The sequence below is a fragment of the Achroia grisella genome, unplaced genomic scaffold (genome assembly GCF_030625045.1).
Source record: "Achroia grisella isolate CSIRO2021 unplaced genomic scaffold, CSIRO_AGI_Agris_v1 utg1174, whole genome shotgun sequence".
Lineage (NCBI taxonomy): Eukaryota > Metazoa > Arthropoda > Insecta > Lepidoptera > Pyralidae > Achroia > Achroia grisella.
This window is the reverse complement of record NW_026712590.1, coordinates 1,186,690-1,214,101: the sequence shown is the minus strand read 5'-3', so window position 1 is coordinate 1,214,101 and position 27,412 is coordinate 1,186,690. Positions and strand designations below refer to the sequence as shown.

The window sequence follows — 27,412 nt, the reverse complement described above, 5'->3', positions numbered from 1 at the left end:
TATCTGAATGGTAAAAGGTCACTATTAAATTATTAAACGTATCATTTAGTACAACTCATTACAATTTCGATATCTCGAGCTCGTATCTACCAATATGAACTGTTAAACGAATCAATAACACATTAATTTAAATTTAATTACGTTTTGATGTTTCTCTATTAATCCCAAGTATTTACAGTGCCTGCTTCATAACGTCAGAAGCGTAGATTTCAGAAGTAATTAAAACTGGAAGTAACAATACTCAGTCATATTGAATTTATGTACAACGATTTTCACTATTCAATGTAGAAATGGATTTGTTTGTTTGTATATCAATGTTAAAGTACTGAATGTAATTCTAGAAAGACGACAGTATTTAGAATGGCAAACATGAAACTGAAACATGATGATGGTCAGCGGTAACACTCGCTATATATATATTAACATCATTACGAACATTTCGCTTGCATGTGACAACCACCACTATGTAATACCACTCATGCGTTGCCATTCTAGAGGACTAAGATGTCAGGCATCTTATCGTGTAATTTGACTGCCTAATCAGTCTACAACAGAAACAGCTTACAAAGCAATCTGCTTAGCGGCTGATATAGATGAGACTTAGGTACGCACGCAGACGACTTTTACAATTTACTCCAGGTGTATTGGGAATATATAAGATAAATATAAAATGTTATTACAGAAGTATTTGGTATGAGTAGAATTTTTGTTTATCTAATACCTGAGAAACAAATTAATATACTACCGTTACCCTGGACTATACAAAAAATACTTTTGAAAATTTCATTAAGATTCGTTCAGTTGTTTAGCCATAATAAAGTAACAAACATATAGACAGACGGAGAGCCAGAAAGACACGCTTTCGCATTTATAATATTACTATAAATGATCTAAATACAAAATGGTGCAATAGAGAGGGCAAATCTTTTGTTTGACACAAAAGTTTAAACATCCAACTGTAACGTGCAAGATACCACATGTGCCTACAAATCTGGTTTAATAGATATCCAAAAGAAAGCAGAAAATAAAGAGAATGAGTTAAATTGCGAGAGCATACGTATTTTGTAGATTCTATTCTGATACTTGTACGGAGGCAAAAGTTAATTAAAACAAAACAGTTTTTGTAAAATTCTGTGTACATTTCTGTGTATGTTTAGAAGAATATTTTTACTATATAAACTACTAAATAGATTCAAGTACTGTGTGCCTAATCCTAAATCTATATGTGAATAATGGAGTTGATTTACAACACTAGCAAATTACTTGTTATTCTTCAGTCAAGGAATGTACATCCGTCCTCGTTAATTTAAAAATAAAACAGTTTATTACACAAATATGTATTTTTCGTATAAAGGAAAAGTATATTTCGTATAAATATAAGGATAAATTTGAAATTATGCACTCGTCTACCCTAACGGTCTAAACTGCCGGGCATATGACGATGAAGAAATGTCCGTCATCGTAGCGAATTGACCAGTCCACGATGGTATCCCGCGGGGACTTCGTGGAGGTCAAACTGACTAAAGGGATGAAATAACTAATGGGAACTATTGACAATATCGTCAGGTGACACGACAGGTTTTAAAACATATACTTCCCCTACTAATTAAGATTATGTTTTGATATTTGTGATATCAAGTGAAAGTAAAAAGAGCCAGATCCGTATGCATGGGAGATTGTGTTCATGACATTAGGCGGATCAAAGTTAATTCAGTGTAATTCAATCAACATCATCGCTTTGATTACTCCCGTCGGAAACTGTAGCGTACCGAAAATTAGTTATGTTGTAACAAAAACATTATACCGTAATATTGGTGAATGTAGCTACGTATTATTAATATACTAGCCGTATCCGTGACTTCGTCCGCGTGGAATTAACTTTATTTTTCTAAAATAAAAGTAGCCTAAGTTACTCCTTATTACATCACCTACCTGCCAATAAAAGTCCCGTCAAAATCGACAACAGACAGATAGACAGACAGACAAGAATTGTAAAAATGTTATTTTGGTGTATGTACCGTATTTATATTCACATGCATGTAGTAAAAAACGGTTATTTGTATATTACAAACAGACACTCCCAATTTTATTTATATGTATAGATTTAGCCCAAAATACATTGTATTCAATTAATTAAGGTCATATTTAAAATACAGTGTCACTATTTATTTTCAAAATAAACTAATTTATTCAATATTGATAATTGCCTGCGTCTTATACTTTCAAAAACTTTCAGACCATCTATGTCCGTCCTCGTGATCTATCTTCTTGTCAAATCTTATTAAGTTTCGTTCAGCTGTTTAGTCATGAAAACCTAACAAACAGACCGACAGACACATTTTCGAATTATTAATTGTAAATTCTAGTATTAGATGTCTGACATTAAAAGAATGAAATAGTAATTAAGGAAGTATTTAAATAAATTTATGTAAATTTTTAATTTCTTCAAAAACAGTACTAATGTTATATTATTTTTGTTATTAATTTGTTGATACATGAATATTTGAAGAAAAATAACATACTTGTACATATTTGTTTTACTATCACTACACTCGAAGGTCATAAGTTTGAGTGATCAACGGATGTGAAAATTTGACTGCCTCTCCGGTGAAGGTAACATCGATAACAAAGCAAAGTAATCCCAAATACGTCTTTGGATGATGGATGGTTTCGCTAATTATTCAAGGTAGAGTATTTATAACACAAGATCTCAAAAATGGATTGCTCTTTAGTTAACACTATTATTGCACATTTTTTTTTAATAAAGACTACTTTTATTTCTATTTCATGAAACTATATTTACTTTATTTATATATTAATTTCGTTAAAAGTTTTATTATCCTTTATAACTTAGAAATTTATTAACATAATCACGAATAGGGGGAAAAAAGCAGAAAACCTCCGCCGTGTCAAAGAAAGAAAGAGAAATCTTCAAAAAGGTTTACTTTTGTGGCCGTCAAAGTGCCTTCGGCACAAAGGCTCCGAATTGAATAGATTTCCCTCCTTTTGTTTCGCTATTGTATTGGTACTTGCTTTTTAAATTAATATTATATGGATGTTATTGGTTTTACTGACCTTATGTTGAATAAAAAATGTTTTGTTTGTTATCGAATTAGACTTTGTATAAAGTCGCGTGTATATCGCAACCAGGTTTGATTGGGTTTGGGGAAGGGTAATATGGTAGTGAAATTACATGGTACAGGGTAACATTGTAGATCTTCGAAATAGTGACAGTTGGCACTTATTATCAGATGGGCTGTTTGTTTGCCATTTTAATTACATAAAAAAAACAACTATTTTGCATTTTCAGCGTGGAAACGCTACAAGCGTAATGGGAGCGTTTGGGCCGGATACGAGACGGGGCGGATTGTCATAACTGTTGTAATTATTTATTGTGTGATTGAATTGATTATTTTGTTATATTACTTTAGACTTTATAATGCTTATTAATTAATTATTTCGCATATATAATATTAGTATGGGTATGGAATTTGAACGTACTATATCGCTTTGTAATTCACCAACCAGTGCTTCCATGTGCTCTACAATTCACAATAGCCGCGATGCATAAACAACGGAAAGTCAGTTTGTAAGCCTGACTGAAAATCAAATACAGGTCCTCTTTTATGTGAAGTAAGATTTTTATAATCGATTTACAGACACCTTCTAATTTCTCCATTAATAATAGTTCTTAATATTGGAGAAATCTAATACAATAATTATAATAACCCAAGAATTCCCACATCGACAGCTTGTGTTATGATCTAAACAACTTATAGAATTACAAATAGTATTATATAATTTTATGAAACCTTAATCTATATTGTAATAATTAATTTTGATTTTAATAATGAAAGAGTAATGATTGTGAACTCAATTAAAATAAGGTTATAAAGTCATTAATTGTAAACAACACTGATATCGCTCATATTTCAGTCATATTAATAAAACACTGAAATTTCTTAGATAAAATTATTTTTTAAGTACCTAAGTCATGGGCCTTGAGGCCGGGTATATAATATTTAATAGATAGATAGAATAATAATATATAAGATATAAAAGGTACGTTCTTCCCCGTAATACAATCTACCTTCACGTAATTTCTTATTAAAATCCATTCAGCCGTTTATTCGTGCAAAGTTAATAGATAGACAGACAGACACTATTTTATACTTATATATAATATTGGTACTGAAACTTATCTGAAGAAACTTGAATTACCTGATGCCTTGATCGCAACCGTAGAGTAGACGTTATATTTAGAAATTTAATAATTTCTAAATTTAGAAATTCTGAGGCCTAATAGGGACTACTAGGGGCTCAAGTGATTTTAAGTATCAAACGTTTAAAATGTAACACTCCTTAATGCTGTTATATTATATTTCAACCACTTATTTGGAAAGGTGAAAACCGAATAACTTTTACAAGCATATATTTTATATTCATATAAAATATCTTTGATCGTCCTCGTCAGACAATCTGTGTTTATATCAAATATCATCAGAATTCGTTCAGCTGGTATCTGTTTATTCTTAAAAAGGTATGTTAGTAGTAAGGAATGTTAGTAGGGATTTAAACACATAATGTACTTACTATTTATATCTCGTACTTAGGAAAACAAATTGTGAATAAACCGACTTTATAATTACGATATATATTATTTTCCAATGCAATTAAATCCCATTTTATGCTAATTTATTATAGTGCGTATGAATAGGTTTTAATTAATTTCAATGGAAATTAATTTAACATGTTTGTATGTAAATCAAAATCAATACACATATTAAATAACATAACATGTTTTATGATTATAATTAATGATAACAAAGAGTTCAATCAAAATTAGTTTTTAGTCTCAGATAATCTATATTATACAGACTTAAATATACTAATCAAGAAATGACAATTCATAAAAAATGAGGTTGCGAAACTTGGATTATCTGATCTCAAATTCTCCGGGGAATCCTCTACAAATGATGGGAGATTTGAATTACGTTTTCTATTTATATTTGTTTGTTAAATCTCGCTAATCCTTAATCCGTCGCTTCTCGTTTCAATCCGAACTCGAGTTTCCGTACAATCTGATAGGCGGTAGCGGATTTACGTATTAGATATATATTTATTGAATATAAATCTCTCTACAATCTGCTAAAAGGTTTTAGTCTGTCTAGAACTGCAGTAAGATCTATATCAGACTATGCATGTAAAGCATTAGCAGGCTTTTACAAGATTTGGCTGGGCAGGGATAGAAACACAAGCGGTGAAGCTGAGTGTTGACTTACGTCGGCAAGGGGCCCCTTTAAACTTACACCCGGGTCACAAGTTCCGGGAACTCTTCGGAATTTCTCTCTCTGCCATACGATGGACCCTCGCATACGGTGCATCCATGGAATACTAAGAGGGTTCGTTCCTCTTGTATGTGTTACTTTATACAAGGATTAACCGGATTAAAAATTGTATTTAATTGTCTCCATTTTTTATACACGTAGTATATGTTTTTGACATGAAGTAAAAAAAAAACATTTTCTTTACCTCTTTTCATTTATTGATATTTTAATGACAATATTCACAAATTCTTCCACATATATCAGTATATTATACTCTGTAGCAAATAACGAGGACAAGAAGCCTAAATAAGTGCCTAAATCTAATTTAAAAAAAGAATTAGAATACAATTAGAAATATTTATATTTTCATTAATGAGCCAAAAGAAATAAATTCTACCAGTTCCATCTATTACCATTTACCATTACCATTATATAATTACAGACATTATAAGCATTCAATTACTTTAATTATTATAATGTAGTAAGAGATAAACAATTTACGTAAGTGATACAAAAGGCGGTTTAGCACTAAACAGTCTTTTTCAATTAATAATGAGATGACGATGGCTACCAATTTTTACCTCAGCATTGTTACGCCAATGATTTATAGGTATTAAGAACTTTATGATAGGGTTTTTATTCGAGTGAATATTTTATTTTTACTTTTAAAGTATGTATAAATATTTACTTGCTTTTAATATTCTTGTGTGACAACATGTGAAGAATTCACATTTAAGAAATACATTGAAATATTTATGTACGGAGTAAACTGAGTTCACACGGAGTTCACTACAGAAATCTTTTAATATCTATATAAAGGTTATTTTTTATTAACTTACTGATTTTGAATAAGCCGGAGTTGATATCCGAGTAATTTTAACTCGGATCGCAATAAGCTTTCAACTTACGTATTTAAGCGAATTCAAACATTAGGTTTTTCTTGGGAATCTTGGTCTTGGATTTCCAAGACTGATGAGGTAATGTTCGTGTTTGGTTTACCCAGTTTTGCGGTTAGATCTAATAGTCGCAGTATTCATTTAACAAAAGACTTGTCACTCTAGTTTTGGTAAACTAAGAATTTGGTGTTGTTTAGGATATTTATCATGTTAGAATAATGTTACTCCAATCTCTGTAATGTTACAATTGACAAGAGAAACAGGAAAGATTTGTTTTTGTGTTTGCAAGATGAACTAAAAAATACTCAACCTATCTCAAAAGTTCTTTCACTTATAAGCTTTATTTATCTGTTATTTTCGTCACGACTAAACGGTGAAACTTAGTCAATGAAATTTGACGAGAAATTTAATACGAGGACGGACATTACGAATATTTTTATTTATGATAAATAGCTAACCTAGAAAAATTACTGATTTAAGAAATAAAATTCTTAAAAAGTCTCTTAAATAGAAGAATCATAAATAGAAAACTACTTAAAATTTATCACCAATTAAAATGGGTACTATTTTAAAATTTCTTATAAAATTAAATATTCTAATATCTATCAAAGGCCTTATTAAAAAAATGTATAGAAAGTTGTGAGTAATAAAAAAATATTAATTAAAATTAAAAATGTTTAAAATAATTGCGCAACGAAATTAGAACGGGATTTTAAAAGAATAATTATTTAAAAAATAATTTTTAATTGTAATTTTTAACTTGAATTTATGTTTTTTAAAACCTGTAATCAGATTATAACTTTTTTTAAAAGAAGTTGACATTATATTATAGGTTTTCTTAAGTAGTCTAATTATTGCTAGAACATATATATGGAACTAGTAGATTCGCGCAACCTCGCCTTTGTAATACTTTTAATTCATGCTTGGTTTCTATTGACAGTACCGTGATATTACATAGTCAATAGCTTTCCTTGATAAACTGGCTTACTGATACTAAAATATTTTTTTAATTTAAGTAGTTCCTGAGATAATCACGTTCAACTAAATAAACGACACTCTTCAGCTTCTTATATATTTTACGGTTGTATGACTCTAACTATATGTAATTAGTATATAAACGCTTATTATTATAACAAGTTAATTAAACTGTGTCGGCAGTTTTTGAGTGGTGTACAAACTCTGATATCGAGTTTGACCAAACACGGAAATAAAGTTCTTAATATAACCTATTTGTGGAGTTAGACTATTTATGAGTTATATTATAATATATAATATCATAATTCTTGTCCAAATTTTAAATCAGTTATGTTTTATTCTCTAGAAGCCTAAAATGACAAAAGGGAATGTAAAAAAATGTAATCAGTTTCAGTTTTACCTGAGGGAAACTTTGTATAAATCCATCTGCATAACTATAGGTTAGTAAATAATAACAATAACATAAGACCATGAGAATTCATGTAGCGCTACATGTGTAATAAACATCGGATATATATAGATTTGTTTTGTAAATACATACATGTATTTACAAAACAAATGTTTTGGGAAACACCCATGCCAATACAAACAATAACTCTCATGGATGCAAATGTTTGTACTATGCAACCGCTACATACACCACCGAGGCTGTTAAAAAAGTCAAAGGTAGATATATAGATAAATGTTTTATTTACATCTTCAGCACACACAATAGAAAATAGAAACAATAAAAGTTACTCACTTACGGAGTAGAATAAATAGCTAGTAGGTATAGGAGAAGATATAGAGAGATAGAAACCATCGCTCCTAAGAATATCCTTTAATTCTTGTCTCTGACGGGTCTAGGCAGCGAATTTAGAAAAAGGGCGAGCATAATGCGAGGTACAGGACTAAGCACCTGAATAGTCCCCGTTATTCTGCTGGCTAAAGTTTGCTTTGCAAGATGTGATCTGGTTAGTACATTAGGTGGACTAAATACTATGTATTAATACATATTTGTTATTCCAGTATATAGGCGACTGTTGACACTATTATATCGACTATCAATCAGCTTGTTTGTCATTCCGTCCCATAAAAATATCAAACAACAGAACATTACTTTCCGTAAAACGAAAAACTAACATAAAGCAAAAAGTCGTGATCAATTTATAGAATTAAAAGGGCTTACGCAAGATTGAAAGTTGACGCGCCTCGCGCCGGATCATCCCGGGATTACCGCGGGATTAGGATCCCTGCCCGCGGGGATCCTGGGCCCTCCCGGTAAGAACTCCACTGAGATTATAAGAAATGAATCAAACGTTCACGTATATTGAATCTGAGTGAGTTATGTATAGGGTTGTCACTCTCATTAAAATTATGTTAATTTAATTTGACACAATGTACATCTGTACACACCATTTAGAAAAATATAACATACTAGTTGTTACCCGCCGCTTTTTCTGAATTTTAGAGGCACAAGCTATCCTTTTACATTTATAATATTAGTATTTATAAGTGTAAATGCGTATTACAAAAAATACACATACTGCATTAAATTTACAACACTTTTCAATATTTGTTTATTCAAAACTATTTTTATTCTACAATGTCGAAAATTCTAGTATTTATATGATTAAATATTAATATATTAAATACATTACATATATTGTTTTAGCTAAATTTTGGTTCTACATAATAGTTAATCAACAACAAACTATTCAACAACATTCTCAGTTATTGTTGGTTTAGTACAAGGTTAGCTGAATCCGGGTAAATATTTAATTCAATTCACATGAAATTAGGCGAAGTTTTTCTTTTCCGGAATTTCCTGCGCGGATACTACCCGTCTCCGGTGTTATTGCCATAAAGAATAAATTTAGGTTACAGAGCGAAAAACCTACTGTAGCGAAATCTCTTTAGTCTTTTTTATATAATTAATGCCATATATTGTATTTTGAATTTAGAATGTTCGATTGTAGACTTGTGCTTACGTTCAAAATATTTTTTTTTTCACAAATCACCGAAGCCAAAAGAAGAAAAAAAGGTACATTATGATGCTGTGTAACTTTTTGGGGCGGCAAAAGGCAAACCATTGTTTGCATAATTTTGTAGGCTTTCTCCGCATATGCAATTGAAAAACATTTTTTGTATGAAACTGTGTATACTTCTCTTATTTAGAAGCATCACACGTTTGTTTGTTACATAGATTCATTATTACTTTATTTCTCATAAGGTACTAATTCTTACAAAAACTCGTGTTAAATGCTCTGTGAATGAACAGCTGAACAAAGATAAATATTATTAGTTTCTATTTAAAAAAGGTTGGTTTGAGGTGGCGCAGAATAGAAAAAAAAAACTGTAAAGAAATTGGGGTAAACGTTTTCCTCTATATTAGAATTTCCAAAAATTAAAAAAGTAAATTACAGATATTTGTTACATTTCCATGTCTAAACAATTGAACGGATCTCATATAAAATCATTACATTAATCAATAAGCAAATGTGGCAAGCTCTATTTTTCTATTGTAATTGTCGTAATATTAAAAAGTAATGACTTTTTATCAAATCAAATCGATATTTCGATCAAATTAAAATTAGTACTTATCGTAAAATGAACTTTATGATTCGAAAATCCAAAAAGACCACATAAGTGCTGTTTTTGATAGCTATTTAAACATGTTTTGCCATCAATATTCTATATTCATTCAGTATATAGAATATACTGGATTGGAATGTATGCCGAACCGCTATAAATAAAATATGCAATTATACATTTATTTACAGAAAAAATAGAGATGCCATGTGGAATGCATTTGGGTTATCTATTTATATACAAAGTTGTGGTTGAATACTGCACTAAGCCTTCAAGTTTCGACCCAGTTTAGAAGTGCCTCTGAGTGTATATACTTACATGTGCCATATTAATAGTATAGACCTAGTTTCTAGTGGAAGTGGTGGATTAACACTATAGATATATTGGTAGACCGATATAGACGTTAGACTATATTCAACTAGTACTACAGTAATAGTATGATATTAACTAAAGTAGAGAGTTCATATTCAATTAATTTGTATATTACTAACCTAGCAAGTATTATTTACTAAAAAAATATATAATAATAATAACAATATTTCTGGATAATACACACAACGCCATCTAGACCCAAGCTAAACAGAGCTTGTGTTATGGATACTAGACAACTGATATAAATACATACATTTTTCACCTATACCTATACAAACTATCATACCCATGAATACAATTAGAACTGAACTCATGATTACAAAACCGTGCGAGGAATCGTAAAAAAACCTTTGTGTATTAATTTATATGATTGACTAATTCGCCGATAAAGAAAACATCTATCTCAAAAATTAATCCGAGGGACGGCGGTAAGCTCGCCTCCTGGATATTCATATGCATCTTGCAAATATTCGTTAATTCTGTATTATGCTTTATTTATCAGCGTTTGTCTTAACTTACTAACAAATGGATTATAGTTATTTTCCTTTTTCATTCTATCAGATAACATAAAATTATATATAATGTAAACAAATGATTGAGTCTCGTTGCCTTAGCTATCAGGCATTAAGTCCGCCATGCATACAATATTGTGTGCAGAAGAATAAATAAATAAATAAATATTTCAAATCAAATCAAAAATCATTTATCATGTAGGACATATTAGCCGCTTATGAACGTTAAATTTTTAGTATTAATATTTTTTCCCTATTTTATCCTTTCCTCCTTTTTAAAACCTTTTATTTACATATTGTAAGTACAATATGTAAATAAAATAATACATACATAAGTATATAGGTGTCTATGTCTAACATTAAGTGAAAATACTGGGCATGAACTAATAGTTCATGTTGCCATGAGTTCATTTGTCATTCAAGTAATCGATTAGTGTGTAATATTTTTATTACTATATTATTATTATGAAATGGTGGTAGCCCTGTGGATACGTGGACAACATAATATTCTTTTATATGGAGCCATTATTATTAGAGTACGTACAGAATGATGTTCGATAGATTCTCATTATATTATTTCTTATGAAATTAGTTCAGAAAGAGTATCCTTAGTTGCCTATTGAAGATTTGGAGTTTTGTCCATAGAGTTATATATTATAATATAATATAAAGGAATTTATATAAAAATATTATATTATAGATATAATATATTATAATATTTTACGATTACGTATAAAAATTGCAGAATAGTGTTTTTAGTGATTTTGTAAATAGAGAACTGTTAAACATATTTCATACATTGCACACTTCATAAGCTGCATAAACTAAAACATTCAAACATACAATTGAGTTAGAAAATCCAATCTCAAAGCAAAACATTAAAGTTGAATTTCGAAGATGTGTATATTTTGATTTAATGCAGTTTATATGATAAACCTTACAAAATAGGGGGTATAAACTATATTATGTCACAAAACAACATTTTGTACGGAATTTATATGTTAGTAATTAAATATAATCATTTGTGTAAATTAAAATATGGTACTTATTAGCTTGTACTACTAACTTCACCAACCACGTGAACTTCATCTACATCACATTTCTCTAGTTTTGCTACCTTTTTCAATGCGGCTGCGCTCCTATTTGTTGTATGTATAAATGAGCTATCCAATAAAAAAATATCTAAATCGGTTCAGTACATCTAGAGATTACCCTTACAACAACACAAACCCTCAAACTTTACTTCCTAATATTAGTATATATAATCATACAAAGGTTTAGAATATTCCCAATAATTTTTTGTGTATTCCAATTCACATATGCGCATTATAAATACAATAAAATTATATTTTTCACCCATTTTTTAACACGTAGAAAATTTTTCATACAGACAATTTCGTTGCCAGAGGGATGGCGAGGCGATGAAATAAATTAAATCCTAAAACTAATTGATTTGATGAAATTTACAAAACACATTTTCTTTTAATAAATTTTCTCACTCAGAACGCATAGTAACAGTGAGCAGATAGCATAATACAAAATGTTTTACTCACCAACGCACGGGTTGTGGTTCACAATAGCGAAGATCCGGTCGCAGCGTTTCTTCATGTGAGTGTTTGGGCAGATGCAGCCGAAGAGCGGAGACAAGCGTAAGCCAGACCAGGCCTCACGACAGGCCTCTCTGTTGGACAATATCGGGTTAACTGACCATTGAAAATAAATAAATGCAAATATAGGTAACTAATAAGGTGCTAACAATATGTAGTTGAGGTATGAAATAGAAATATGTACAATACGTCATAAGAGGTGTGCAAATATAAATTTTTAGGTTAATAAAAATTGTAGGTAAATACAATTTATATTTAATTAAGTAAAGCACTCTAACTCATATATAGTCATGTTAATGTATCAGAAGTTGTAAAGAAGTCACTAACCAATATAATAAGCGAATAAATTTATTATAAATAAATAGTTTTTTATTGTTAGCAGATCTAAACTGCTTATCTTGGTGGTCTAAATTTGGTAAGCATATCACACTCTCCATGTGTCTATTTCTCCATTTAATTTCAGTTTTTAATAGACTTGTGAAGTCAATCATTGAAAATAAAAATATTCTCTTTTACAGCTAACGACATAAAAGAGAACTAAAAGTGGCGACAGCTTTTAATTTTGCAAGTATATTAGCGGTCAGTTTTCCTGAAGTTAAGTGAAGACCGCAACCCCGGACGAGAAACTTTGAAGCCAGTTTTCTGCACGAAACCAAACAAAAACCACTCCATATTTGTTGATTAATTAATGAACTGCAACAACTAGTTCAGTGTTTATTCGTTGGTGTACACAACTTGTTTCCGTTTAAGTTTTTTTTGTATAAAATGAAGTCGCCTGTTTTTAAGAGTTTCAAGTTCTTTTAACGTTTTTACACCTGAGATAATTAAAGGAGAGATTTTTATTTTTAACTTCCGGCTCAAATAAAAAAGTGGTGCTTCTTAAACGAAAATAGAATGGCAATTAGTTAACGGTCTACGTGTTGAAAAAGTTGAGCTGCAACCGTATATATAGGAGAAGGGGATTGTTAGTAATGGACATTAAGTTCACAGGTAGGTCAGTTAGCATATTGTTAATTACTGCCAATTATGTCAAAAATTGCCCGCAATTTACCAAGTAACACGATCTGTGTTCCGAACGGTTCTAGGAAACCATAGTAAATTTCTATTGACTTCCCCAGGGGAGGGGGCTAACTGACCTGGCTACGAAGGCAGGAGGCAACAGTGAATGATAGGATAAGCATGAGTAGTATAGTCAGCGCTTACAAGCGCTAACACCATTCCATTATCAACAGTCGCTTATATAAGCTGCATCACATAAATGACGTTATCATGTGATGTCATACTTCTCATGCGTTGCTATCTTTGACGGTTGTTAATAATAAACAATAATAATACAATAATCACATTGGATTCACATAGCTCTATTTAATCTAGTGTTAAGCTAAGGAGAGCTTGTGTTATAGGTACTTACAAGTGATAGATATACTAAAATACATATTAATGTAAACAATACGTTCAATTTATAAAATGTTTTCAATGAAATGTATGACAGGAGTTTTACATGTAAAATTAGCTCTCACAATAGAAATACTTGATAATGTCTGTATTAAAACAAGGGTATTATAGTACTGTGAATGAAATAATTTATTCTTCAAAATGTCCACGCTAAAGCGGTTTATTTTGAGCCATTGATCGTGCTCGTCCGAGTTTATTTTGTACAGGGGATGACGGGTCGCTATTTTTGAATATGTAAGCATTTAATGGGGCGATAAAAACCTAAAATAAACGTTAATGGTTTAGGGGTATATAGAATAGAAAAGACATTTGGCTACCTTCGTTGTTAAAATATATATTCTCTTAATAGAAAGGCTAAATGAGAGCAACAGAGGTTACCGAAGTTAGTCTTTGCAACAACTCGTCTGCATGCAGGTAGATGTTATGACGTAGGCGTCCGCTAAGAAAGGATTTTGATTAATTCTACCCCTAAGTGGACAAAATAGGGGATGAAAGTTTGTATGAAACTTTGTCAATTTTAAACCGATCGGGCTGAGATTTTGCATGCATAAAGCTACTATGACGTAGGCATCCCCAAAGAAAGGATTTTGATAAATTCCACCCTTAAGGTGATAAATTAACGCGAGCGAAGCCGCGGGCAAAAGCTAGTAAGCTAATTATTGTAAATTTTATACATCAATCTCATCATCATCATCATCATCATCCGTACTCACAAACTTTCGCATTTTTAATATTAGTAAGGCATGTCAGATAACGTATAAGATTTGGCAGTGAAATTACAAGAGTACGGAGGCATGGCCTTACAGATCTCCTGAATGGCAACGCTTGTGTAGTATTATTATTATATATATCATGTAGTATATTATTATATATATAGGTAACGTCCGGTGAAGCTGTAAAGGCTAGCTGCGGCCAACAGCATTAGAGTAGTCCGAAAAAAAAAATATATACATGTATATATATAGATGGTGACATGATATATAAAATACTCGTGTCACAGTGTTTGTAATAAAACTCTACCGATTCGGCATTAATAATACATTCAACCTGGCATTTTATAACTACTATCAATCTCTATTTTCAGTACCGAATTTCAAATCTTGTAAATTACAAATCAAAAGGATGTTTGCAAGGACAATTTAACAACTATATATATATATTTACTACCAGTTGCGCTGTCACATTCCAGTTAATTATTCCCAATTAATTATTTATAGGGTAACAGTAACGCTGTTCAATGTACCTGTCATCCATACGACATTCACCATCTCGGGTCTTGCAAGCGTTCTTGAATCGATCGAACAGCACGGAACACGCCTTTTCATTGTGGCATACACTGAGCGCATAGTTGCAGGTCGGCAGGGTTTCCACTGGGTATGGATCCTTCTCTATAAATATTAAATTAATAATACAACATTAACATTAATTTGATATTTTAATAAGGATTTATAATTATAGGCTAGTATAATTATAAAAACCCGGTAGATATTGTCATGTCCGGAAAAGCAGCGTCATCAACAGATTCTACAAAACTATATTACAGGTTTACGCCTGTAATATAGTTTTCAAACTATCCAGAAACTCATTTCAGTAGTTTCCCAAATGGTTTATACACATAAAAAATCTTAAAAGTTTCGGAGATTGAGAGTGAAACAGAATTAGGTTAGTTATCTATTTCTTATGTTTTTGGATAGACACAAATGCAGAACATTTTGTAACTTCTCATACACAGTTAGCAAACATAGTTGGACATGTTTATTTATTTTTACAGGTATATCCATACTTATAAAATATCCAAACCAGTAGAAATAGGCTTCCTAATATATATATATTCCAACATAAAGGTACAAGTTCATTGCAAATACTAATATAAACTCCAGTTTGTATCTTCAGTGAACCAACCTTTTATAGACATGACTATAACACGTACCTTTCTTCATGACAAATACGCAGGGATGATCAAAGAGGAAGTCGCGGAAGGAGTTGCATTCTGGATCGACGTTTGGCTCACGACAGAGGCAGGTCGGCTTGAAGAACGGGAACGCTTGCAGGGTCTTCAGGGCAGCTTGACATTTGGTCACAGTCACCGTCGAGCAGGCCACTAAAAATATCAATAACATATATCTTTATGTATATTAATATTATATAGAGGTAATGTTTGCTAGGTTGTAGGTATCCCTGGATGTTCTGAACAGGTTTTGAAAATTCTTTTACAGTTGGATAGCCCCCTTTATCGATAAAGGATAAAAACTGTAATACATCACACTACGACCAATAGGAACAGAGCTGCAATGAAAGATAATGCGAAGCAATCACGCGGCTCATATAGTCATCATATAAGATAATAATAAAATCTTGGCAAGGCGAAAATTGTCTGATTATCTTTTAGTTTTTTTTTATGTGTTTAGATGGTAAAAACGGCTGAGAAATTATCATACTAAATATTATAAATGTTACTAACAGTAACAAGGACGGGGAGGAATAAAAAATAATGAAATTCATGTGACACGAACACTCCTAACATCATTTCATCATTATGAACAGAAAGAAATATTTAATAACAAAAGCCAAGCAATTTAAAAATTTTAAACCAAAATTCATGACGTGGAGTTGATGAAAGCAATTTACTTATTACAAAGTATTGCTATATTTCATACTACATAGTTAAAATACTCAAGTCCTCTCACTCGGAAGGAATTGAAGTAGTTTCTAAATAGTATGTAGATTTCATTGCATAAATGTATCTAGGTGATGTGAAAAATTAAAGTACTAATAAAATATACCTTCACGACACTCAGAAATTTATAAAAATGAATATAGCATGGAGCATCCGCCTAACGGGATTCTATTGTTTTATATTAGGATGAGCATAAAGTTAGGTCTATTAGCCAACCGTGGTGGATTCTTTAGGAATCTACCACGATAGGTTAGGGTGGCCGCGTGAAGGCAGATCGCCTATATATATACACGGTATATTCATAGTAAAAAGTTACTATTACTAGTCATCATTACTAAACTATTTGAATAAGGGTGTACCACATTGGCAGATGCAATTCGGATTAATTTGGTACGTTAGTTCTTCTATCACAGTAGATTCAGTTAGAGGTAGACATTGACACAAGTTTTTTTTGTTAGTAGATCCGAAATCAACCTTTATGGTTTTAGTAGCGGTAATATATCATAAGGCTCCAACGGTCTCATAGAAAATCATAAAAATAAAGGTAACATTTGTTCTGATGATGGATCCTAACAAAAAATCTTTAAGACAAAACAACCTGCTTTATTAATTCTTCCATTGCCTACAGAATGGCAGAAATTTAATAATATTAATCCAAGACTATTCACATAGTGCCATATAATCCATACTAAACAGAGCTTGTATACTGTACGTATTAAATACCTGAATGAAATATGTAACATTTATTATTTTAATATTTATTAATTATTTTGTTCTAAATGAGAATATGTGCATACAGATGTATATTTTATTACATAGAAAATACCCAAACAATCTATCACGCAAGAATTGAACCCGCGGCCATTGGAAGTAAAGCGGGGTGCTAAGCTGTTATACCACTAACGCCATCAAAACAGCTCACACATCCTTCCATGAACACCACAATACATTCCTCTGTAGTAAAGGTCACAGCAATCCGCATGTTGGGGCGGGTCGACCCACGGCAACCCCTCCAAATAGCAAAAACCGATCCGTAGCGAAAAAGTCGTATGTGTGATTATGTGAAGAATTAGAAGTAATTTTTTTGTCCAAACGCCATTAGGGAGTGACCGAATGACTGTATAAGATTTTTTCCCTTTAGGAATCCTTTCAAACACAAAAGGTGGTAGAGGCAATTGATTAATATGAGACTACAAGATGGTACTCGTGACTTCGCCTACTTTGTTTATTACTTATTCTTACTACTATTATAAATGCGAAAGTAACTGTAACTGTCTGTCTGTATGTCGTGCTTTCACACCAAAAGTACTGAACCGATTTGAATAAAATTTGGTACATAAGTAGTCTAGAGAAAGGACATATGCTACTTTTGAAAGGGGAGATGAAAGGTTGTGTGGAAGTATCGTCATTTATAAAGGTAGAAGTTAGAAACTTATTACTTAGGCTGTTGATTAAATATAAATAAATATGACATTAAAAGTTTGTAAAATTATTGTCTATATTTTTCCTTTTCAATGAAATACGTTCTGTCATTTAACCTCGATGAGGTAACGAACACGTAGACATACACACTCGTATTTATAATATTAGTACGTATTTTTTTTAGTTACACACAATTTTCAATATTATTACACAATAAACTTTGAACTCCAATCTTTAAATAGGGCTAAATGAGGCTGCCGTACCAAAAAAAAAATAAAGAACAACAAACAAATTAATAAAGATTTAATAAAAATTCTTTCAATAGTTCACAATCTCGCCGATATATAGTCAGTCAACAACGCCTCTGATGACCTCATGTGGAATGTCAGTCGTAAAGATATACGACATATATCTAAGAATTAATTTTAATCTTTGCATTTAATAATGCCGCCCTTACATCGACAGTTGACAACTCTGACTACCGTCTCTGGGATAATCGCCGTGTATTTTTTAAGACAGTGTATATATAACTTTAACCTTGACAGTCAATTTTATTGCATACACATAAGGCATTCACGTAACTTTTAAGCCCTTTCACGAGCTTCAGAGCCTTTGACCGTAACCTTGGACTCCTCGCTTTGTTTTGTTTCCAATCGGATTTAGTTGCGGATTTAATTTAATGCTTAAGGTTGGCTTTCATCACACATAATCTCTTAAAAGGGGATTCCTACTAAATAGAGATTTTAAGTTGCGAATTCAGTGGCCGTATTTGCATGAGACAAATAGACTCAGAGCGAAAAAACAAAAGTTAGAGCGATCCATGTTATATTAAAATTGCTTTAATTATAATGGAAATTATCTTTCCTTTTTATTTGCGTGGAATTCAACTTTATTTTTCTAAAATAAAAATAGCTTAAGTTACTCCTTATTATATCAGCTACCTGTTCATAAAGGTACCTTCAAAATCGGTCCAGCAATTTCAGAGATTAGCAGGAATAAACAGACAGACAAAAATAGTAAAAAAAATATATTTTGGTGTATGTACCGTATTTATATTCATACGCATGTAGTAAAAACGGTTATTTCAGTATTACGGACACTCCAACTTTATTTATATGTATAGATTTACCTGGAATGGAAAATATTCTGACAGCTTACCTCATGGTAAGTGGTAACCGTCCACTGGACGACTGAACATGATGTTTTTTTAATAATAATAGCCCCTAATATTAAATTCTAGGCGTTATCTTGATTTACTTATACACTACACTTTCTATTTACTACAGAATACAGGAGTAATTTCAAACTAGGAATTATACATTACAAGGTTTTTATTTTATTTTATGTACGTGATGTTTATGGTGCTGATAACTGAAGTACCACGGACCTCGTTTCAGCATGTAATGTGCGTTGCCATTCGGGAGGCCTAAGATGCAATGCCTTGAATGTTATTCAGAGTACGAAGGTGCCTTGCCATAGTAGTACCTTGATCTCATTCATCAAATAAAATAATTTGTTTGTAAAAAAATAATAACACAAAATACACACTTTCAGAGGTAAAATGGATTTCTAGGAGATTTTAGTTTTCATCAATAATATTTTAGACATTATTACACTATGATTGTTACCTACCACAAGTAGGTAGTTGATTTAAGTTTATATGTGTAGTAGACCTACATATTTTGACTTCATATTGATAATATCCGTCGTACACTCAGCATCAAAAGTGCCGACTACTTACGAGTTCGTAACTAAAATGCGGCACTCTCGTTATTCATTTATTACTTAGTTGCTAGATTATATCACAGGCTAAATCCTCCGTCGTCTCTCCACCCACCACTTTATCGGGCTAATGCTTAAAAATATCCTCCCCTCTAATTTTCTTGCTCTTTGAGTCCGTGAGATATCGACGTCGTTTTTCATTTTCCGATATTATTCTTATAATTTTGTTACGTCATTACTGTTTGGAATGGATCACTTTACGTTGCTCGAAGATTTTATTATTTGAGCGATTTATTTGAAAATTTCATCTCGTTTAAAACAACCTAGTTGAGGTATTTAAGCAATTTAATTGTGATTATAATTATTTTGTGGTTCTTGGAAAATATAAATTAAAGTAGGTATAATGGATAATGGATATTAATAGTTGATAATCTTTCTTTTTGAGTTAATTTAAATTAATCGAAATTTACTTTGAATAAATCTTATTGTTAATATAATAATCGATGGGGCGCAAGGCATTAAAAAAAATACGTCTACATTATATAATTGTGTATTATTAGTTAGACTTCCTAAAAAGACATCTACATCTGAACTCTGACTCTGATTTTAGCATCGAAATATGTCTGTGAAATTACAGGGTATGAAAGCATAAAATCTTTGACTTTCGGAGTGGTAACAGTTACAATTTACCATCAGGTGGACCGTCAGTATGTTTGCTATTCGAGCTATTTTTGTATCAAAATCCTTTGCTTGGTTAAGAAGTAAGTGGGGAAACAAACAGTCGGAAACAGCGACTTTGCTTTATAATATTTATGGATAGTAAGTGGGTATAGAAATAAGTAAGGATGTAAATAAATAGGTCTCACCAGATACTAGATTGATGATAAATCATGCTTTTAAAAATCATTAATCATTCAATAAATCATTTCCGCGTCATCATGTCTCTCTTTGCGCTATATTGTAAGAGTAGACGCCGAGGAGATTAGAAAACAATAGACATTATTCTATCGTGACTGAGGCTTTATCCTGAGATTTCGTTTAAGAAGTTAAATTGTTAATTAATCCGCTGTGAAATTCTGCAACGAAAATATAAACTCATTTTGATATCATTATTACTGGGATTGATGTGTTGTCAGTTTATATTTAAACTATTACTCATTAACTAACTCATTTATAAAAACTGCATCATCATCATCGTCATCATCATTAGGCCACTGCAGTCTACTGCTGGATATAGGCCTCTTTCAAGACATGCCACTGGACACAATCTTCAGCCCTTCACTTCCAGTTATTATCCGCAACTCTATGTATGTATGTCGTCACTCCACCTAGTTGAGGAGCGTCCTACACTAACCAATTTACCAATTCGTGGTCACCACTCTAGAACACGCCTACTCCAGCGAGCATCGGTTCTGCGACATATATGACCAGCCTACTGCCAATTACACTTAGAAATACGAAGAGCTATATCAGTGACATTAGTTTTATGGCGAATTACTTCGTTTCAGATTTGATCCCTCTGAAAAACACCAAGCATAGTTTTTTTTCATAACTCGTTGAGCGACTTTGAGTTAGTGGTCCAGTGTAAAACTGCATAAGATCTAATAAATTAATTTAGATACTGGTACAGTTGATTGATTGCTACTGATATTGACTTTGCACAACCCCGTCTGCGTGAGAAACTCCGTCTTCAGCTGCCAAACACTTGCTTTGTAAGACGTGTTTCAATTGAAGTCTGATATAAGGCAGTGAAATTGTAGATCACGTAAGCATGACATTTTAGTTCTGCGGAATGGCACCGCATGAGAGCTATTACGGGCGTTACACGATAACGGGATACTCTAGTGCTGTTCTTGTTTATAGATTATCAATAACCATCAGGTGGGTCGTCGCTTGTAAACAATACAATTAGATACAAAAAACTTATTTGACAACCTTGATTCTCTCAAATGGTCTACTTGCTTAGCATACTGTCTTATTTCTAATGGTCGCGGGCTCATGTCTGGGTAATTTCTATGTACTTAGACACAACAGATGTTATGTAAATACGTATATATACATCTATTTACATAAATTGTATGTAAATATGTATTCAGGTACGTTTATCATTTGTTTATTTTAGAACTTGATGATGCTGTATGAATTGACCTAGATTATGACTATACTCTATACCCGTTTTCATTGTGAAAAGGACGTAACAATGCAAAATGGTTACGAGTATTTATTGTGTCACTAGGTATATTTATTTATACCGTCACTCCCTTCCCTGGGGCAATGCAAGTTTGTATGTAGCTTTCATTAAATTAATTACTTCATGTGAAAAGCTGGTGTGTACATTTACACGACAATGGCTCGGGATATATTAATGTACCTTGTTTGGAAGAGTGCGTTTTGTGTTGAATCTCTGTATGCAAGATATTGTTCATTTATATAGCTGTTTGTCTATTCATCATTTGTTCTAGACTTAATGAAGTTCAACATTGGGTATTATAATCTTCTCAAGTTCTAGCTTTCAGTTGTAATATTTATCAGTCATATTACGTAGACTTTTACAAAGTCATCTGCGTAGGCACCATTTGTCCTACATGTGTCTACAAGCAACTTAGTTATATCGAATAAAAGAAAATATTTTTGACACGCATGTTTTCAACAGTCTTTAAATAGGAGGATATTATCAATTCGACTGTATTGTTTTTATATGTATTATCTAAGAACTTTCTCTCCGTCAAACGATTTTGAAAAAAATTCTTTAATTTGAAAATGGATGGAGTTCCCATGTAGATAAAAATCTGACGTTAATCTGAGTATGTTTGGAGTTATCATTATTCATCGTTGTCGTGATATGAACACGGTATTACATTATTTCTATTAAATTAATGTACAAGGCCAGTTTTCAGAAGTGGCCAACTTCTTAGAAGTAAAATAGCGGAAGTAGAAGTTAAACAGTTTATTAATCATGTCCAGAATTAATATAATGTTATATTGAAGCAGATAAGTTGACGGCCCAGGTGATCAAAAGTGGTACAAGATTGTAGTATTTGCCAGAATATACTTAGCAAATAGGTTTTCTGTAATGTATTGTAGTAGGTATTGTAGTAGCAAAGCTCATATTCAAATCTAACAATCTCAGCATGCTATGAAAGCTAATAGCGTTATAATGATGTGAAATTGAATAGAGGAACCGTTTTAAGGTAAAGTTTAAGCTCAATATTTTTGTTTCGAGTGCAAATTCGTTTATGAAGATAAATGTATTCCCATTTCAATATGATATCCACCCAAATTACACCAATAGATTACCAGATTCAATCCGCACAATTTAGACTTGACAATGATAAGTCGCCTGGCGACTCAAATATATAATTAAGATAAATGCCTCTTCCGGGCGAAGTCAAGCATTGTTTCCCAGATCAACGTAAAAAGGGACCTTTTTTAAGGTTGAAAGACGTTGCGTTCGAGGAATTTTGAAGGCATTAGTGGTGACAAAACGCTATGTCACGGCTTGGTCCCTTGTCACAGGGTTTATTGTACGCCACCGCCTGGATTCTAGTACGGAAGGTACTTTGCTTGTATGGATTTTGTTGGCTTATAAATTGAAGAATGTGACAGTTATGGTCGAAGCTCAAATAATTTGCTTAGAGTTCTAATAATAGGGTAGCGATATTACTTAATTTTATTTTGACTAGTTATACAAACATATCTAGTAGCCTATATCAAACACAAGTATAGATTTTTGTACAAATTTATTATAATTGTTTTTTCGTTGGACTTATCTTTGTAAGATAGACATTTTGTAAAATACGTAACTATAATAACTGAATAATATAAAAATAAGATATAAACACGTGAGATGAGATATTCACTCTGCCGACTTCGTATAAAGTCTATATATAACTTGAATGAAGCTTAATTTTTTTATCCGGCATCTTACCACAATCTGTGCTTAAATTAATATTTCAAGAGGCTTGAAGAAAAAGTTTGGAGAGCCCTCACAGCGTCTAGTACCTCTTCAAATTTATCCATGAAATTTGAAGATCTGACGAAAACGATTATTAACATAGTATAATGGTATCTTTTTATCATATCATTACTGTAAGTACTTTTATTTTATCATTCCTCTTGAACTGCAATTAAGTCTTATGGTAATCGGTCCAGCTACAAATTTTAGGATCGGATTTACCCAACATTTCTATTAACCCGTCATGGCTATAAACTTTTACTATAAATATTGGCGACAACGATAGCATATAAGTTATTATGTGCTATATATAGAAAACATATATATTGTCTCTAAATAGTATCTAGCAAAGTTGCTATTTCCGTCTGTCTTTCCTTTTGTCTTGTAAATCACATACCGGATTTTGATACGGTTTTCATTAACAGTTCGAGAATTTCATCCGGAAGGTTTATATGTATAAATGTAATGTTATATAGACTCTATTCTCCGCATTTAGCTTCTCATCCGGGCCGTTGTGCATGTCGAGCCGAGACTACTAAAGTAGCCAGCTCCGTCCAGAAGCCCAGAAGACCTTGGTGTCTTAGGATTTGTGTTCGTGTTTATATGTATAATACATACATACAATTATACAACCTGCGTCGCATACACTGCCAAGTCGAGGTAAAGTCCATGTATTTGCAGTGTCTGTATTTTTTTCCTGGTGGGTGTATGTCAGAAAAATGCTTAATATATTCTAATCAACATTTGATTTTTTATGTGAGGAAAGTTACCTCAGAATTTCATACGTTAGTAAAGTAATAGTGGTATACAAGTAAATAACAGAAAATAACTATAATTATTGATTATAATAAATAATATGGACAGCCTCGGTGGTCTAGTGGTTTAGCATACCGCTTTATTATCCGATGGTCGCGGGTTCGATTACCATTGTTATTATGATGATTATTACCGTTGCTCGCACGGTACAAACATTTGTATTGATGAGTATGATTGTTTGTATCGGTCTGGGTATTTTCTATGTGTATATCTATTTATTTACAAAAAAATGCATCCATGTAGGTCAATTGTATAGTACCCATAAAACAAAATTTAGCTAGCTTAACTTGGGTCTAGATGGCGTTGTGTGAATTGTCTCAGATTATTATTATTATTATTATATATAAACCCATTAATTGATAAATTCAATCAAATAAACAGCACAAAAGTAAGAGAGTAAACTCAACACGAAGCCAGTAATAAGAGAAGCCACACTCTTCATATATTCAAATATGCATGCCATATCAGACAGTTTGTATATCGTTCTAACAAACCTCATTCTAACAATTTCATTTCACTCGATTTATAAACAAAATAGTATTAATTTGACACTCCCAATACCACACATACTGCGTCTCTCGTTGAACTAATAAAAAAAAAACTTTCTCCAACACAATCCTCTAATGATATTTTTTGTTATCAACTTTTATAGGTCACCAGCTCATATAGATAACTAACTGTGCCTCAATAAACGCATAAAATGGATGACAGATTCACTACACTGACCTCTTTCCATTGTAGGTGTTCCACACAAGTAGACGATGGACCTTTCAGTGTATCGCTCGCCTATTGTTATCGGCCTTTGTTACTCTTGTCACGTTATTAATATTATGATATATTGCTTAGTAAAAAGTCGATATAAGTATGTTTTGTCTACTTTAATAGACTGTTTATTGTAACATACTTTATGAAAATACTTCAATAATAGAATAGAATAGAAAAAAAATACTGGTCAAAAGACAAATAAGAATACATAATAAAATTTAATAGTCTAATTTAGGTAGACTATTAGTTGCACTAAATCTTTTGGTACTGTTTTTTAAGTTGACACATGAATAAACTTAATTGTTTAAAAAAATAATCATCAAATTCGTTTCACAATTAGTAAGAACATATATATAAGAAGAATATAGCAAATAGCGTTATTAAATAAATATATATTATATATTATGTAAATGGCAAACAAGTTGACGAGCCATTTGATGATAAGTGTTGTGACATCACGTTATCACGTGACACATGTACCACTCATGCCATGACTAACATGTTTTGCCTTTATATTCTGCAATTTCAACTTGTTTTACCAAACCCTTCAATAGAAACACTAATTACAAAGCAAGTTTCTTGGCGATTGAAATAGATGATATCGTGCTACCCAAGCAGACAACTTTTTACAAAACTCCGTTAAAAATTATATTCACTTGATTGTGACAGATCCACAAAATCCCTAATAAGGACTCGTATAGTCGGGTCGCGCCCTGCCTATACTTCACTGTGGGTGATTATTTGATGACGTTTCACTCAGCCAAAGCTAGCTTCTGATGTTTTATTCCCTTACCTTCCCTCGAGTGACTGTGGCAAAAGGTCAAAATACTCGGCGGATTCTTAGACCGATGCGATCAGATTATGTTAAAAATTTAAGAACACGGTTACACCGATTAAGTTTTATTGTCATTCGGTTTATGTTTTAAGAAGCAAACACATTTTTATTTTATGACCACTGTTTCTATTTGAGAATCGAGGTTCATCTGAATCGAACAATAGGTCGATACAGGCTTAAATACTGAGTGATTATATAAGTATATAAGATTATAATATAAATATACATGCATAAGTGGCAAAAGTCCAATATTAATCATGTATTGAAAAATAGTAGGAATAATAAAAAAATCACATGCGTAAGTGCCAAAAAATGTCCCATTATTAATTGGTTTTGAATTTGAACTTGGATTTGTACAATGTGGTTTTTTGATAATCGAAAATACCTAACATGGGGCACAGGAGAGAAGTACGCTTAAAATTTAATAAAAATCCTCAATTCTGAGTTCAGATAAACTTCTATGTAAGTTTATCATTTAATGACTTATTATGACTATATTTATCGTGTCTTTCTGATGGAGAAGCCAACAATAACAGAAACTGGCGAGTGTGTATAAGATCAGCAGGAGTGAAATATTACTGGAGAACTACAAGGTCCATTGATACAATAGAGCAATACCAAGCAAGTTCGTCCTCTACTCGTTTAATTTGAGAAACCTTCATGGTAAATGAATTTAATCTAAGTGAATTCATTATATGAATTAGTAATCTGACTGACTTCATCCTTATCGTATCATTTTTCACTGGTGTTCCGTTGCTAGTGGTCTGGTGTTAGAACTATAGCTGTAACCTAACTTAGCTAGTGTATTTAATGTAGCGGCTCTGTTAGCTTAGACAGAAGCACGATTTCATCATCATTTATATAAAATATATTCATATATAATATTATATACGAGGCGATCCTATCGTACTAATAATAGGTATCTAAAACTTTGGTATACTTAAGTATTATAAATAATAAATGACGCTATGATAATACGAGAAAAGCTAATCCTACTACAAAGCTCTGTAACAACCTACCTACCAAATAATGGAAAAGTTTCGAGAAAGTTCTTTTCGGAGTTATCATGCATTTAATGTTTTCGTTTATTTGAGAAGACAAATCTTATAGAACATTTTACTTTATTAATATCAACTTTAAATTGTGTATAAAAAAACTCACTTGTTAACATCAAAATGTAATTTCCTTAATAATAATTATACATGATTTATGTTCTAGTCTAAACACTGATTTTAAAACTTATCAAATTATTTAGCAAATTATCATAGGTATAAAGTAAAAGTTAGGATCGAGATTATGACAGTCTCAGCTTAGGCCACCACTAGAAGGTCAAAACCTTCTAGTGGTGGCCTAAGACGGTAATCGTCAGGGTGGAATTGACCGCCAGGCGTTTCTTAAGGTGCCTTCTACCCGTTTAGAGTGATTTTGGTACTCGCTCCCATAAATACTGAGTAGCCCATAGCTTTGCAATAGTTCTAAATCAATTGAAAATTCCACGGTAATAG

At 31.9% G+C, this 27,412-nt stretch overlaps 1 protein-coding gene across 1 annotated transcript in view; it reads right to left on the bottom strand.

The window, feature by feature from the left end:
• The window catches only part of LOC131851597 (uncharacterized), a 50,179-nt gene that overhangs the window by 20,421 nt on the left and 2,346 nt on the right, over positions 1–27,412 (bottom strand). Inside the window, exons 3-5 of the mRNA XM_059202116.1 lie at positions 15,646–15,816; positions 14,959–15,103; positions 12,207–12,334 (exon numbers count right to left, since the gene is read on the bottom strand). Coding sequence (XP_059058099.1) covers positions 12,207–12,334; positions 14,959–15,103; positions 15,646–15,816 — 444 coding nt within the window. The remainder of the gene's footprint in view (positions 1–12,206; positions 12,335–14,958; positions 15,104–15,645; positions 15,817–27,412) is intronic.